Genomic DNA, 14,001 nt, shown 5'->3' on the forward strand with positions numbered 1-14,001 from the left:
ACCTGCCAGGGTTCTCCGCTTGGCCTGTAACGCACTTCATAGAATCTCGAGCCATCCACATAGGGGTAGTTGTGGGAGACCCAGGTGAGGTTGGTACGTGCATCGCTGAGGTTGACGATTCGCAGGGATTCAGGAGGGTTGAGCTTCACTAAAGAAAAGAAAATAACAAGAAGTTGTGCTGAAGGTACACCACATCAGTGTGGAAATATACGAGTCTTCAAAAGAAGCAGGATTGCTAATGGGCACAAATCGGACATGTGAGATCCGGTGGGTAGACTCATTGGCTTTAAACTTGAAGAGAAGAGTTACCACGGTGAACAGCCTGCACACCACCCTAGTTCAGTAGCCACTATTCCCAAACACACTGCTTGACCCCCCGGCATTCCTCTGTTTTTTATTGACAGCATAAATTTCATGGTGCAGCAGTTATGGGTGAAGCTCCCATCCAGCGAGTGCATAAGCATACAACAGGAATACAAGGTAGTGATGGGGCGTGTGGATTGCTTGCAGCACAGAGCAGTTTGTGGCAGCAATGTTGATAGTTACTGCGTAGTTATTAAACAGAGAGAAAGATTAATAAGAAAAAAGAAAGAAATAACAGTAAACAAATCAACAAGTTAAGAGCTCTGAGGTCCAACATACGCCTGTGAAAGTCCATGGTTCTACATCAATTACATACACAATCTATAGGGGGAGCCGATTCACCATGACTGTGTACCGATAGGGAACCAGGGAGATGGTTGTCCTCTAGGGTTGGTTCCTGTTCTACATGTCATTAGAGGGGGAGGTGGAGGTGAGGAGACAGGGCTGTCTAGGATGACCCAGAGGGCAGTACACGAATGGGCATTGGGTTGGTGTTGACGCAAACAACATGCCAGGGGCCTAAAGTGAAATCACTATGGGGCATATTACCAAGACAGGCGATAAAATTATCGCCGCTTTAGCGACAGAAAACTGCCGCTAAAACGGTGATAATGGGCTTGATAATATACTCTATGGAATTCCAATTGAAGCTCAGGTTAGATGTCCTTCACATCTAACATGGGCTTCAATGGAATTCCATAGAGCACATTATCAAGCCCATTATCGCCGTTTTAGCGGCAGTTTTCTGCCGCTAAACCGGCGATAATTTTAACTCCGTCCTTGCTAATATGCCCCTACATTTGCGGGGATGGTGTGTGGCAGAAAGCAGAGGTGAAGCCGGGCCTTGCCACTTGGTGGCATGCAACAACATAGTAGATATGGAAGTCATGGTGGGCGTTCATCGGATTTGGCTTCCACTTTGAAGAGGAAAGTCTCCCAGCATTCGCCTCCCTTGCAGGTGTCATCCTGCATGTGAAGCAGCCGAGGGTGTGAGCCTCTGCTCTGGTCCATGTCAATAAGACACAGAGCCAGTGTTGGAGGTCCGGGGGGGGGGGGGGGGGTAATTTCCAGGCCATATCTATATTGCGTTTAAACAGGACAAAGCCCAGATCTATGAAGTGATGCAGGTGTTTGTCACCTTTCGCCCGAGGGCGCATCCCTAACAAACAAGATTCAGGAGTGGGGTAAGTGTATGCGCCCTCATTTCAGTCACCGTCACATTGACCTTCTGCCATGTTGGTTGTAGTGATGTACATGCCCACACCTTGTGAGAGAAATCTTTATTCTAAAACTGATATGGGGGCATACTGGGGAAAGTGTTGGGAACATGAGCTGGATGTGCCTTGGCGACTGATAAGTGTGTGTAATTAAACTGCATGAAGTGGAATCTGGTGATACACCCTTTACTAACTAGAGATCACGAGCCCAAGCCGCATGGGAGAGTGGTTGCTGTAATACCGCATTCCAACTGGTACGAGCTGTCGTTGCGAAAACTAGGGGTGGCGAGTTGAGTGCAGTGCATAGTGTTGTGACGGCGTGTATAGTGCATATGGCAGTCAGTATTGGGTCGAATGTCTATGAGGTGTATGGTTCAGCATTTCACAGGTTCCATGTCTCGTGGATGCCCGAGCTCCGTATCAGCTCCAGTAATAGGCCATGTAGTTCATGGAAATAGCTCCTCGGATGTACGATGGCTGCAAAGAACAACATTTTAGAAATCGCCACTCGACCTAGTGGGGACAAAGGGAGCTAGCTCCTTGTAATAGTTACGGGAGGCCCCATTAATGTCCAACTGCGAGGTGAGCAGTCCGACACCAGCCAATCGGATTGCACCTATGGGGGACTCGATGATGGTCCTCATGCGTGAGCCAAGCTAATAGCCTCCCCGAGTGGTCCTTCTCAGCATCCTGAAGGGCGTGCGCCACCTGTAGCTGTGTTTACTCAGGACCCTCTCTGCATCGTTGCGCTGTGTGCTTAGTTGTTGTAATTGCTCGGCCAAAGCCCCATGGTTAGCCGCGCGTGTTTCTAGGGAACGAAGATCGCCCTCGATGCTTCTAAGATCTCCCAGCAAACGCCTACGTATTCCCCAGGAGGCCTGACAGGCAGTGGCCGCGCACCACCACATTATGGGCTTTCCACTCAATAGCTTGCGAAGTCGCAGTGCCAACATTGAGTGCAAAGCACCAATAGATGCATTGAGCTAGTTGGGTGTAGAAAGGGGGGTCAGATAAAGCCTCCACTTGCAGTCACATAGGGGCATATTATCAAGACAGGCGCTAAAGCGGCGATAATGGGCTTGATAATATGCTCTTGAGAATTCCAATAGAAGCCCATGTTGATACCAGAACATGGGCTTCTATTGGAATTCTCAAGAGCATATTATCAAGCCCATTATCACAGTTGTAGCGGCAGTTTTCTGCCACTAAAACGGTGATAATTGTAACGCCGTGTCTTGATAATATGCCCCCAAGTGAGTTTAACTGGGCGTGGAAGTCCCCATCGGAGAGTGAGCAGCAACTGGCTGTGATCCGAGAGTGTGGGTGCTAGGAATTATGCCCTGGATATCTGAGCACCGAGTTGGGCTGTACATAAAAAAGGTAAATTCTGGTGTGCATGTCATGCACCTGAGAGTAATAGGAGTACTTACTGTCTAATGGATGCAGGAGCCGCCATGCTTCTTGGAGACGCATTCGCAATAGCCATTGACTGAGGAGCTGGTAAGCACGCCTGGCAGCGGTCGCCCGGAGGGGTGGGGTTGGAACGATCAAGGTCCACGTCCAGAACTTAGTTAAGGTCCCCACCCCAGAGACCAGGGGAATGTGGGTGCTTGAAGAGCGCTGGTGGGAGAGTGTAAAAAAAAAACACTTGACGTGTATTGGGAGCGTAAATTGCAGCTAATGCGATAGGTATCCTGTCCAGGTGGCCTTCCAGGATCACATATTGACCGGAGGTATCCACCCTCTGTGTGTGTATGACATAAGGTACTCCCAGTGCAATCCATACGAGAACCCTGTGAGCAAAGAAGTCATAGAAGTGCCACACACCTGCCCTCTCCATTTAGTGCGAAGCTTGTGTCGCTCGGTGGAATTGAGGTATGTTTCCTGAAGCATAGCCATGTGTGCGGGATTCCGCTTGGGATAAGCATGGATACAATAGCGTTTTGTCGGGGTGGCCATGCCACGCACATTCCAGGTGATGATATGGTATTGGGGGAAACAGGTGTCAATCAGCCTGTTCGTCGTGGCAGGCACTGTGTAAGGAAAAAGGGGAGGGATACAAGGCCTGTGAGCCCACCTCCCAGCCGGCCCTCAGGGTCCAGGGAATCCCATAGATATAAGTGACATGTAAAAAAACAATAAACACAGTTGGAACACTTTCAGAGCACCTCGATAAACCACAACATCAAGTAAGAACATATTACCCCCCAGGACAGATGCCCTAGTACGGACCGTCCAGAAAACCACCCCCAAAGTTGTACACCAAGTGTGGTGTAAAGAAAAGAGAGAAAAGCTAACAACACAGTCAACAATGGAGTCCACATAGGAACATTGGGGAGGCGCGGCACCAGGTTGCAAGGCCTTGTACGGCCACAGTCTATTTGTGACAGTGTTCTGAAATGCCATGGTATGGGCCCAAAACTTAACAGTACCTCACAGCCCCATGTGTAATGTGTCTTACCTTCGGAATGGTTACCAGACCTTGCGGAATGCCGCCCAATGTAGAGCAGTCAGCCCTCTGTTCGTAGTGTCACACTCACATGTCATCAGCTGATCATGGGGTGATCTTCGGGCCCTGGTGTGCCTCTACAGATGTGGGGACTGAGCCACCAGAGTCCGATCCAGGCACCGATTGGCGTTCATTCCGGAGAGGAGTTAAGGAGTTCGTGCTGTGGAGAGAGGCCTCTGCTACTGCACGGGCCCGCTCCTCTACCGCCTGATCCTTGGACAGTCGCGCCCTGGGAAGGTGCCTGCGACATCTTGGTTTGGGTACGATCCAATCATCATCTGCTTGTTCCAGAGGTGGTGAATGTAGCAAACCCTTTGTGTGGAGCCATGTCCACACTTCCTCTGGTGAGTGGAAAATGTAGGTCCTGTAGCCATCGATAATACGGACCTTGGCAGGAAAAAGAAGACCATAGTTGAAGTCCAGCTCCCAAAAACGTTGCTTGATCCATGAGTATGACCCACCATGGCGTTGCATCTCCATGGTGAAATCGAAGTATGCCGTTATCTGAGCATTTTTGTAGGGCCAGTGGCCCATGATGCAAAATCGTTGGAGGAGCAGGTCGCGTTAGGGTAGTTAAGGAGACATGCTATGATGGAGCGTGGGGGGCTCAGGGAAGATGGGGTCGACCCGGAGTACGATGTGCACGTTCAATGAAGAAGTTCGACACCCTGCCCTCCAAGACATTCTTCACCAGCCAATCTTCTAAGAATACCTCCAAGCTGGGGCCCTTATAGCTCTCTAGGAAGCCCATTAAGCGAATGTTATTGCGTCTCGACCTGCCCTCTGCATCTTCTGCCTTGCAGTGCAGAGTGGGAACCTATGCCTCCACTTGCTTCAAGCACTCCTGTAAGTCTTGCATCGATGGACACATCATTGCCAGCGGAGATTCAGTGTCTCCAACCCTTTCTGACAGTTTGCGGTGGTCAGCCCGCAGCAGATTAACTTCAATGCTTGTTTCCAGGGAGGTCTTGGTGTCCATGATGGCTTGGAGCACCCTGTCGAATTGAGCAGAGTGGGTCTGAAGGGTCTTCTCAAGGTGTTGAAGGGTGCAAAGAGTCTTGTCTGCTGGCACCAGGGCCGGACTGGCCATAGTGGGCACCGGGCGTTTCCCCGGTAGGCCCGAGCCGGTTTTGGGCCTCTGGGGGGCCGTTTTTGTTACCGGGGGTCGGCAATATCGGCACCCTGTAACAAAATAGGCCGAAATCAGCCCTCGCAAACTGCTCGGCTGCACTCCCCTCAACCCAGGGGGGGCCAGCTGAGCAGTTTGCCAGGGCCGGTTTCTGTTCCTAGTCCGGCCCTGGCTGGCACCGGGTCCATCTCAGTCTCACCATTACTTGTGAGCTGTAGTTTGGTGTCTTTGGGTTTCACCATCTTTGTTAACCAGTGCCCACCGATCATAGGCGGAGTGGGGGGAAATCAGTGCAGTAGATGTTTAGCCGCACTCCCAACTTGCAGTCGTCAAACTGTGCCATCAAGCGTGCATCCAGGCATGATAGAGGGTATCATGGTTGTGTAATAGAATCGGATCCGGGGACTCTTCTGCAAGTCAGTAGATCAGATGTTAGGCCACCTTGCGTGTGTCAGGTGGTACAGGGCCAGGGTGGACAGCCACACAGCTGCAGCAGTTCCACTAGAGCTATATATACAGGGGTGAACACCCCATGCTGACGGTGCTATAGCAGGAAACTTGGTGTAAGACCTGAAGGCAAGGGATTCCGTTCAAAAGGTCTAGGAGCGCCCCAATGTGAGGGAAAGACGCAGTACCACTAGTCGTGGCGCAAACTGGCATCAGGTCGACCCTGCCAGGCATCGTGGGAAGGCAGTGGGCGTGCATCAAGTTCCAGGGCAGCAGCGGGGAAAAGCGAGCCCCAGTTACGAGGTCTGAAGCGCCACAGGAATCCCTCGGTCCGGCTAGCAGGCCCCGCTATCCACAGCCAGCCGGTCCATACAACACGCCTTCTATACAGGGAGAGGCCCGGGGACACCAAGGTCTGGGGTCTACAGCAGGGCCAGGGGTCAACCAAATGATGCCGCAGGCAGCACCAGCAGAAGCGGAGCAAAGTTCAGGTGCTCCTGTATGAGGTGGACATTGGGTGCGTGTTGGTCCCCAGAGTCAGTGGAGGGAGGGAGAGGGGCACAGTCAGCAGGTCACCATATGGCAGCAGCGAGGAAAGCAGGCAAGCAGCAAGGAGTGTACAGCACCAGGCCCTGCACTGACCAGGCACGCACTGCTGGGCGAGAACGCAGGACCCCGATCGCCGTTCCTCCTCGGTATGAAACACTGGGGTGGCCTTGAATGAGAAGCCGCGGAAGTCGCAGCCTCTAGTGAGGCACATGAGTGTGGGGCAACCAGGCAGGTCAAATGTGGTTCAGACTCCATTTCAGCCAGATCCTACATAAGAGTTACCATACTGGGCAGCAGCCCAGAGCAGAAGAGTAGCAGTCACTTCACTGTGCACAGGCTGATAGGTCACCTCAAGGCCTGCGAAGGGAGAAGGCAGTCTGGGATGCTTAGCAGGCCCAGGTACAGAGTGCAAGGTGCTAGTGTTGCAAGAGGCGATGAGGAACCCTAGACGACTGTGGCAGAGCCCTCTGCTCATGCACTGCAGCAGCAGTTTCAAGCCCACAAGAAATAGGCAGAGGGCGCTCTCAGGGGCACCATGCCCCCTTCCGTGGGAGTCCGTGGCCACAGCCCATACAGTGTGACTCACGGATGGCTTGCTCTGGATCTTCTGCTCGGTGTCTCCAACAGCGTTCCAGGCCTCAGGGGGTGTTCAGCACGGTACAGGGCTGCTCCGCCCAGCCAGTATTGAGCGGCGACCCTCGCTCGTTTCCCACGTAGTGCAGCGGTTGTGGGTCTGGATGTCCCGGCTCAGCTGGGTTCGCTGCACCAGGTAAACACGAGTGGTGTAGAACTGCCCTAATAGTCTCCAGCAGAGCCACCGCCACTTGTCGGGGCACATGTGGTCAGTGGAGAGCCAGGCAGCCGCCCCCACCCCAACAATGACGGTGTCCAGCAGAATATGTGATGTTACATCGCCACATATTACATCGCGGTAGGTAACAACGCGGTTGTTACAACAACCGCGTTGTTACCACGCGTGCCGTTACAACGCAAGTCGTTTCTAAGACTTGCACTAGATGGCGCGCTGGACTTAGGAATAGTATAAATTAGTATTCTTACTCCAGTTAGCGCAACAGCAGGGAATGTGTTGGATTTAAAATCCAACAAATTCCCTGTTGTTGCACGCCACCTAGCGCAAGTCGTAGAAACAACTTGCGTTGTAAAGGCACACATGGTAACAACGCGGTCTTTGTAACAACCGCGTTGTTACGTACCTGCGGGGTAAGAACAGCGTTGTAAATGCTGTTTCCTGTCCAGCAATGCCCCCAGGTTGGGCACAACAGTCAGGTAGCTGTACAGCCCGATGGCGACAGGGTAGCGTCGGATAAAAGCAGGATGGTTAGAGAGCCCAGCACGGAGCTCCGAATCACACGCCTGTTGCGGTTGACATGTTGGCCACACCTTCCTCAAGGTGTCACACACCCTGGTATCATTTTTTACCCCTTCATCATGACAAATGCTTCTCAATGAGTTCAAATGGGTAGCCAGCTTCGCCAACCTTCTTCACCCTCCAAATCATAATTTACCTTGGTTGATATCAATTAAATTAAGTACCATTTACACCTGATTTCACCCGAAGATTCAGACCAATATGAACTGCTGCAAAAAATAAAGCTGTGGGTGGCTGACCCACTTAAGCCATTTTTAGATTTTCAGGAGCCACTAATGGTTCTTCCTGAACTGGAAACTCTGAATAGTAATAGAAATTTAGAGGTAAGGAGGTGTGCTACAGCCAGGAATGTGAAGGGAGTGGTTGGGGGGGCAAGGGGATTCACATTATTGGCAGCTGGAATCTAACGCGAGTGGCGGCGTGCCACGGTTCACATGTGTGGGTGAACCTCAGAGGACCGGTTGCAACAGGGGCCACTGGACAGCCTGAAGTGGGCCTCACTGCAAACTTGCCAAGCCAGACAGGCACACCTGCCTCTCCAGGTCCACGACTTGACTCTCATAGGCCTCAGCCCCAATTCTGCAGCTGGAGGTCGCCCTATTCTGCGGCCCGAGGTTGCCCCTCCGGGATGTACTGCCTAAAAGTAAGGGAGTGACGTTCTTGCTTCGGGGGCAGGATCCCAGTGCTCTGCCTCAAATTTATTTTGCCTCTGCCGAATGCTGTGGCTCTACACCGAGCGGGGCCTGGCAGATCTCAACCTTGCTCAAGTGGGGAATGTGACTGCAGAATTTGATCTACTGCACCTAGGGAAGCTAGCTCAGACTTCACTGCCTAATATTTTGAATTGTGAAGTGCCTGAGCGAGGATCCAGAGTTCCGGGCCACAATTTGGAGACAGTGGAATACACGGGAAACACCCCCACATGCACACAGAAGATTCATTGTCTTTAGACACTACTTTGGGCTTTGGATACCAAGTGTTGAGTCTAGGTACCCTCACTGACGAGTGATGCTGCAATGGGCAACAGCAATCAGAAACAAAGCAAGGTTGCTTTTGAACAGCGTAGACGTGTAACTGCGACACTCAATCCAGTGAAGGGAGAAGAGGACTCAGACCAGCTGAGTCCCAGAATGGACACTGCTCTTTAATTGGTCCTCAAAGCCAGCTTCAGATCTATCAACAGTAGGGCTGGCATAGTGAGATCTCGCCTGGACCACCTCATGTAGAAGACTGATTGCCAAAATGTCACGCTGGTCGGATATCTGACCTGGAGGACGACTCCACGGCAAACAGGAAGAAATTACTGAAAAAGGAGAGATTAATCAATGCCATAGCAGCTAAAAATGAAGATTTGATACCAAGGCTAGACTCTGGCCATATATCCGTTTTTGAAGTTGGCGTCCAGGAAGAAGTTAAACGTAAATCTGGAGAGGTTGAATGCATTTTTAGATCCAAAGACATCAATATGCCATGCTGTATACTGCCATCTTAAATGTTGAATTCAATTGAAAAACCCACATTTTCATTGATCAAGTAGTGGCGAACAAGTTCTGTAAGAAGTGTGTCAATGCAAGGATATCATTGCAGTCATTGGAACACTTGCTGTCTTTGGAGGGAAGCCAGGAACCCACGACAGGAAAGCGACATGTGGAATGAGCAGCATTATTATAAACTCTGTGAGCAATATTTTTTGAAAACTGTTTTTTCTTGGTTGAGGGAGGGCAAAGTTGACAATTTAGTATTGAATCAACTTAAAGTGTCTTTATCAGTAGTAAGAAATAGTAGGCATTGAGAGGGTGCTTCAGTGACTTGACCTAGAATACAAAGCGAGCACTGTGCTGCTCATAAATTGACATGAACATTTTTTTCATACAGCATGGCCACTGGTGGGCACACCACGCCCTTGAAAAGGTCTAAATGATTGGGTGTATTACCTGTTTGGGGTATCTGGCAGTTATAGTTGGAATGATCAGTGTGGTGGGAAGAGGCTGTGAGATGTGGGAATAGTTGGGTACAGTAGCGGTCCGTGGAAGGAGTTCGGCAAAATGCGATGCAGCGCGCGCCTAGGAAATTCGTTTTATTTATTTAAATGTGTACTTACCTCCATTCATCCATATTCCGGTGTTTACATTTCCCCACTCTGCCCCTCCCCCGCCCCGCCTCACTGCCCCACCGAACTCCCTCCACGGACCGCTACTGGTTGGGTATGACATGATTCACTCACTATTGTTTACACTGGATCATGCATGCGACAACAGAGGCCCAAACTATAAAACTGGCATATTAAATACTCATCTGCACAGTCCCTCCTAACAGAACACTAATGCTACTATACAAGAACCTCAGTGGTATAAATAACCCCCAGAAACCGAGGAAAGTGCGGAGACTAGAAAGATGGTGTTGATTTGGCAGTGCGTCAGAAGTTGCATTTTAACCCACATCGTACTCCTAGCATTGCTAAGAGATGTGATCAACATAGATTGCTCTCGTTTTACAGCACCTATTCCAGGGGAGTGTGCATTTGGATATGAAATTCAATTGATTTCAATATCATCTAGGAATTAAAACACCCATAAGTCTGCCATATTGTCCTAGTGGGGACTTTATACCAAGAAGACAGCACTGATCAATATGTTTGTCCCAAATGTGGACACGCCTGAATTATTTCACACTATTCGTAATATACTTAGACGCATTGAGGTGGAGATGGTGGTGTGCGATGGAGATATTAATTTAATTCTGAAATTCAGGGCTAGACAGGCCGCAGGGAAGAGGTTCTCCCACTACACACTCTGTGGAAGCACTTGAAGACATCATGGGTATACTAGATTTGATTGATATTTGGAGACAGTGCCATAGAGAATTGAGGAAATACTAATTTTACTCCTCCACACGTAAAGTATTGTCACACATAGTTTACTGGCTGAGAGCACAGTAGGCAATGCCTTGGGTCCTGGAAGCTACATATCTGCCTTTCAGACCACTCGCCTAATAAATTGGTACTGTTTGTGCCTTGCTCCAGGTTAGCCGCTCTAGCTATATATTCCCTATGGAGTCTCTTGGAATGGCCCTTTTTAGAAAGCCACGCTTTGAAGATTTAGCGAGGGGGGATATTTTTTTTACAGCTGATAGCATTTCTAGACTCCAAGCCAGTGGCTACGGTCCGCACAAATGGTTTAACGTCGGATATATTTCTGGTGGCCACAGGCATTAAGCGGGCCCCGTCTGCTACAGGAACTTACATAGAGACCTCTACTTTTATTAGGCCACCTGTTTCTCTCTATGTATGCCGATGATATCCTGTTATTTTTCTGAAAACCAGCTAATAACTTCTGCCCCATGAATTTGGAGGTAGTTAAGTTTGGTAGATTCTCCATATATCCATCAATTGTGATAAAAGTTAAAACTGAACAATTTCCCCTCACTGATTCCACAGTTAAAATTGCTCTGGAATACTCGATACGATGGATGGAAGAACCATCAAATACCTAAAGGTGGTGCTTCATAGAGACCCAGAAGAAACAGTAAGAGTGAAGAACAAGTTACTTACCTTCGGTAACGATATATCTGTAAGAAACATTAGTTAGTTAGATTCCTCACCTTAGAATATCCCCAGGCGTCAGGCTGGATCCGGAAAGATTTTTCATCAGCAATACCCTTGCGCATTGCGAGACGTCGTCTGCGGCTCCGCGTCCGTCGTCGTGATCGCCGGGATGACGTTGTCGGAGTACTTAGACACCGCCCTCGCGCGCTGACGTCAGTTCTTGTACATAGCTTTCCGAGCCAGGAACGCAGAGCCATGCAAGAGACCGACACTGGTGCCAAAAAATTCTAGGGCTCTGAAAGGGATGACCTCAACCCTAGATATCGGTTCGCAGAATGGGGAGGATGGGTGGGGCGGTGAAGAATCTAACTAACTAATGTTTTTTACAGATATATCGTTAACGAAGGTAAGTAACTTGTTCATCTGAAAGAAACACGTTAGTTAGATTCCTCACCTTAGAATAGATACTCCAGCAATACCAACCCCGGTGGTGGGCCTGCGAATCCAGATCACACCAGAAAGTCCTTGTGAGAAGTTTGCCTGGTATATGATGTTCACTAGTTAAAGTGACCACCTTGTACCATGCCAAGCAACCCTTATGGTGTGGTTGTAAGTCAACCTTTTCGGACTAGCTGCCCTAGTGGTAGCGTAGGCTAAGCAGTCTTTGAGGCTAAACTCGTTAAAGCGTGTTAAGCAGGCTGTTTTACCAAATGTAACCCCCTTTTATACCAATGAAAGGACACCACACAGATATATATTCAAAATATATATGTATTTATTTCTCAAAGTAAACCCTAGACTCTTTATGAGCACAGGAGCACAAATCGTTAAACAAGACAATGTTATAATACACAGAAGTTGCACTTTATATGGATGGGCCCTGGTGGCCACTCAAACCATATACTAAAATAGTGGTATAAGTACCACGAACAGGAAAGGGAAAAGGCCTAGGGCCTCTAGAATCGCTGGGCCTACAAGGAGCTAACTTCAGTTAGTGACCAGGAGGTCCACGGGTTGCGTGTGCAGTGAGGAAAGTCACACGCGTGCTCCCATAGGTTTTCAATGGGTGCGTAAAAGTTACAAAGTTACTGCAGAAAGGGTCTTCTGGATAGACTACGATCTCAAGATTCGAAACACAGACACTAGAGATGATTCTCTACACTTGGGCACCGGAGTGCCAGCTTTACCTCACCCACAGGAAGCGGGTGCATAAGTCTCGAAGTGCGTCGGGTTTCTTCTATCGATTCAATGGAGCCTGATGACAAAGATGCTGCAGGCGGTCGGTCCAGAAGAGATGCGGTGGATCCAAGGGTGGATCGGAGTTGTAGAAGACCTGAAAGCAGAGGGGACAGTGTTCACAGTCACTAGCCAGTGACCGGCGTGGCACCAGGTAGGTACCAGGCGATGTCGGGCGCAAACAGGTGGTGAAGTGTAGCTTGTCTCCGCAGCCACGTGGTCCCTGAAGGTCGACGACGTCCAGGAGTCGAGTCACGAGCTGTCCCACGCAGGCTCTCGCTGTCGGCGGTGTCGGCGACTCGAAAGAAGCAAACAAGCCTTGGCAAAGGCAGGAGTCGTGGAAGTTCAAGAAAGCTGATTGTTCTGACCAGCAAGGTCAGAGGGGCTGCTCTTTTGGAGAGCAGCTAGGGCCAGTCTGGAGCAACCAGACCAGTGTCGTTGATTTCAAAATAGGTCGCCAAAATGGCCACTAGCCAACGGGCCAGGGACCGGGCAGGCGCGTCGAGATGCAAAGTGCAGAGGGGCCCCACGCAGATCGTGGAGATGCTGGAGGGCTCACCTTTGGTGCAGATGCTGCTCGGGTGTTGGGCTTCTCAGGACCCAAAGCACAACTTGGAGGGAGCCTCTGTTGTTGCGCTTGCAGCTTGTCGTCGGTCTTTCAAGATGGCTGGCTCCACGTGTCTCGGTGCCTCCACGGGTTCCTTCTTTGCAGGGACTGTGGATCGGGCAGTGAGAGGTCTGGAGGTCCAGGTCTTGTCGGGCTCTGGGCTCGGGCAGGAGGCGGCGGCAAAGCAGACGTTCAATAGCTGGTTGGTGCTTGCGTTAGCAAGATGGTCACTCCCTGACCATAGGGGAGATTTCCTTCAGTCCTCTGTGCAGCAGAGCGTCGAAGTTCCCGTCTTCTTCTTGTAGTTAAGTTGATTCCAGGATGTCTGAAGTCTAAGGACACAGCTCCTACCTTTAAGCGGATTCTAGGGGCCGGACTACCTGCTAGGTCCCTCCCTAAGGGTGGGACCAGGAAGGGGGGTGGTTACACCCCCAATCCTTTGTCCAGCTCGCCCCAGGTCCGGGGCTGGTGTGCCCCAGGACCGGATTGAACTGGCATATGCACCGAGGCTCCTTGTGAGCCTCAGGCATGTCTGGTTTCTTTCAAGCCCTACCTGACCAATACACAAAATCCTGTCTGGGGTGGTGCTCGCACCTCCCCTGGCAGGAAGCCCTTTGTCCACGTCTCCCAAGCTGGAAGGACTCCCAGCAGCAGGAGGGCAGACTTGTGTCTGTGGTGGCAGCATCCATTTTGTGGAGCTGAGGCTATGTCTGATTTTACCCGGGTTTCAGGTACTGTACATGTCGTGTCCCTCTAGAAGGGTGGAATGCTAACCCCGTCGCCAGAATTGGCGAGGGGTTAGTATTCCAATTCGTATGACACCTTACTCGACATGTTTTGATAAAGCCAAACCAAAGATAGCATTTAACCGCGAGGTTCATAATGCACTTAAGAGTATATGGTATGACGATATCTGGAAACAGTAGAAGGAAGTTGTTCCGACCACTGCAGACAGGCTCAGCTCATGCCAGAGCACCATCTCACATGGGACCAAGCACTCTGCCTTCAGG

General features: G+C 50.3%; 1 protein-coding gene across 1 annotated transcript in view; it reads right to left on the reverse strand.

Annotated features, from left to right (window-relative positions):
- IL2RB (interleukin 2 receptor subunit beta) overlaps positions 1-14,001 on the reverse strand; it is a 401,650-nt gene that overhangs the window by 135,649 nt on the left and 252,000 nt on the right. Inside the window, exon 6 of the mRNA XM_085601347.1 lies at positions 3-148. Within this exon, the coding sequence (XP_085457473.1) occupies positions 3-148 (146 nt within the window). The remainder of the gene's footprint in view (positions 1-2; positions 149-14,001) is intronic.

This window comes from Triturus cristatus, chromosome 4_2 (assembly GCF_964204655.1).
Source record: "Triturus cristatus chromosome 4_2, aTriCri1.1, whole genome shotgun sequence".
NCBI lineage: Eukaryota > Metazoa > Chordata > Amphibia > Caudata > Salamandridae > Triturus > Triturus cristatus.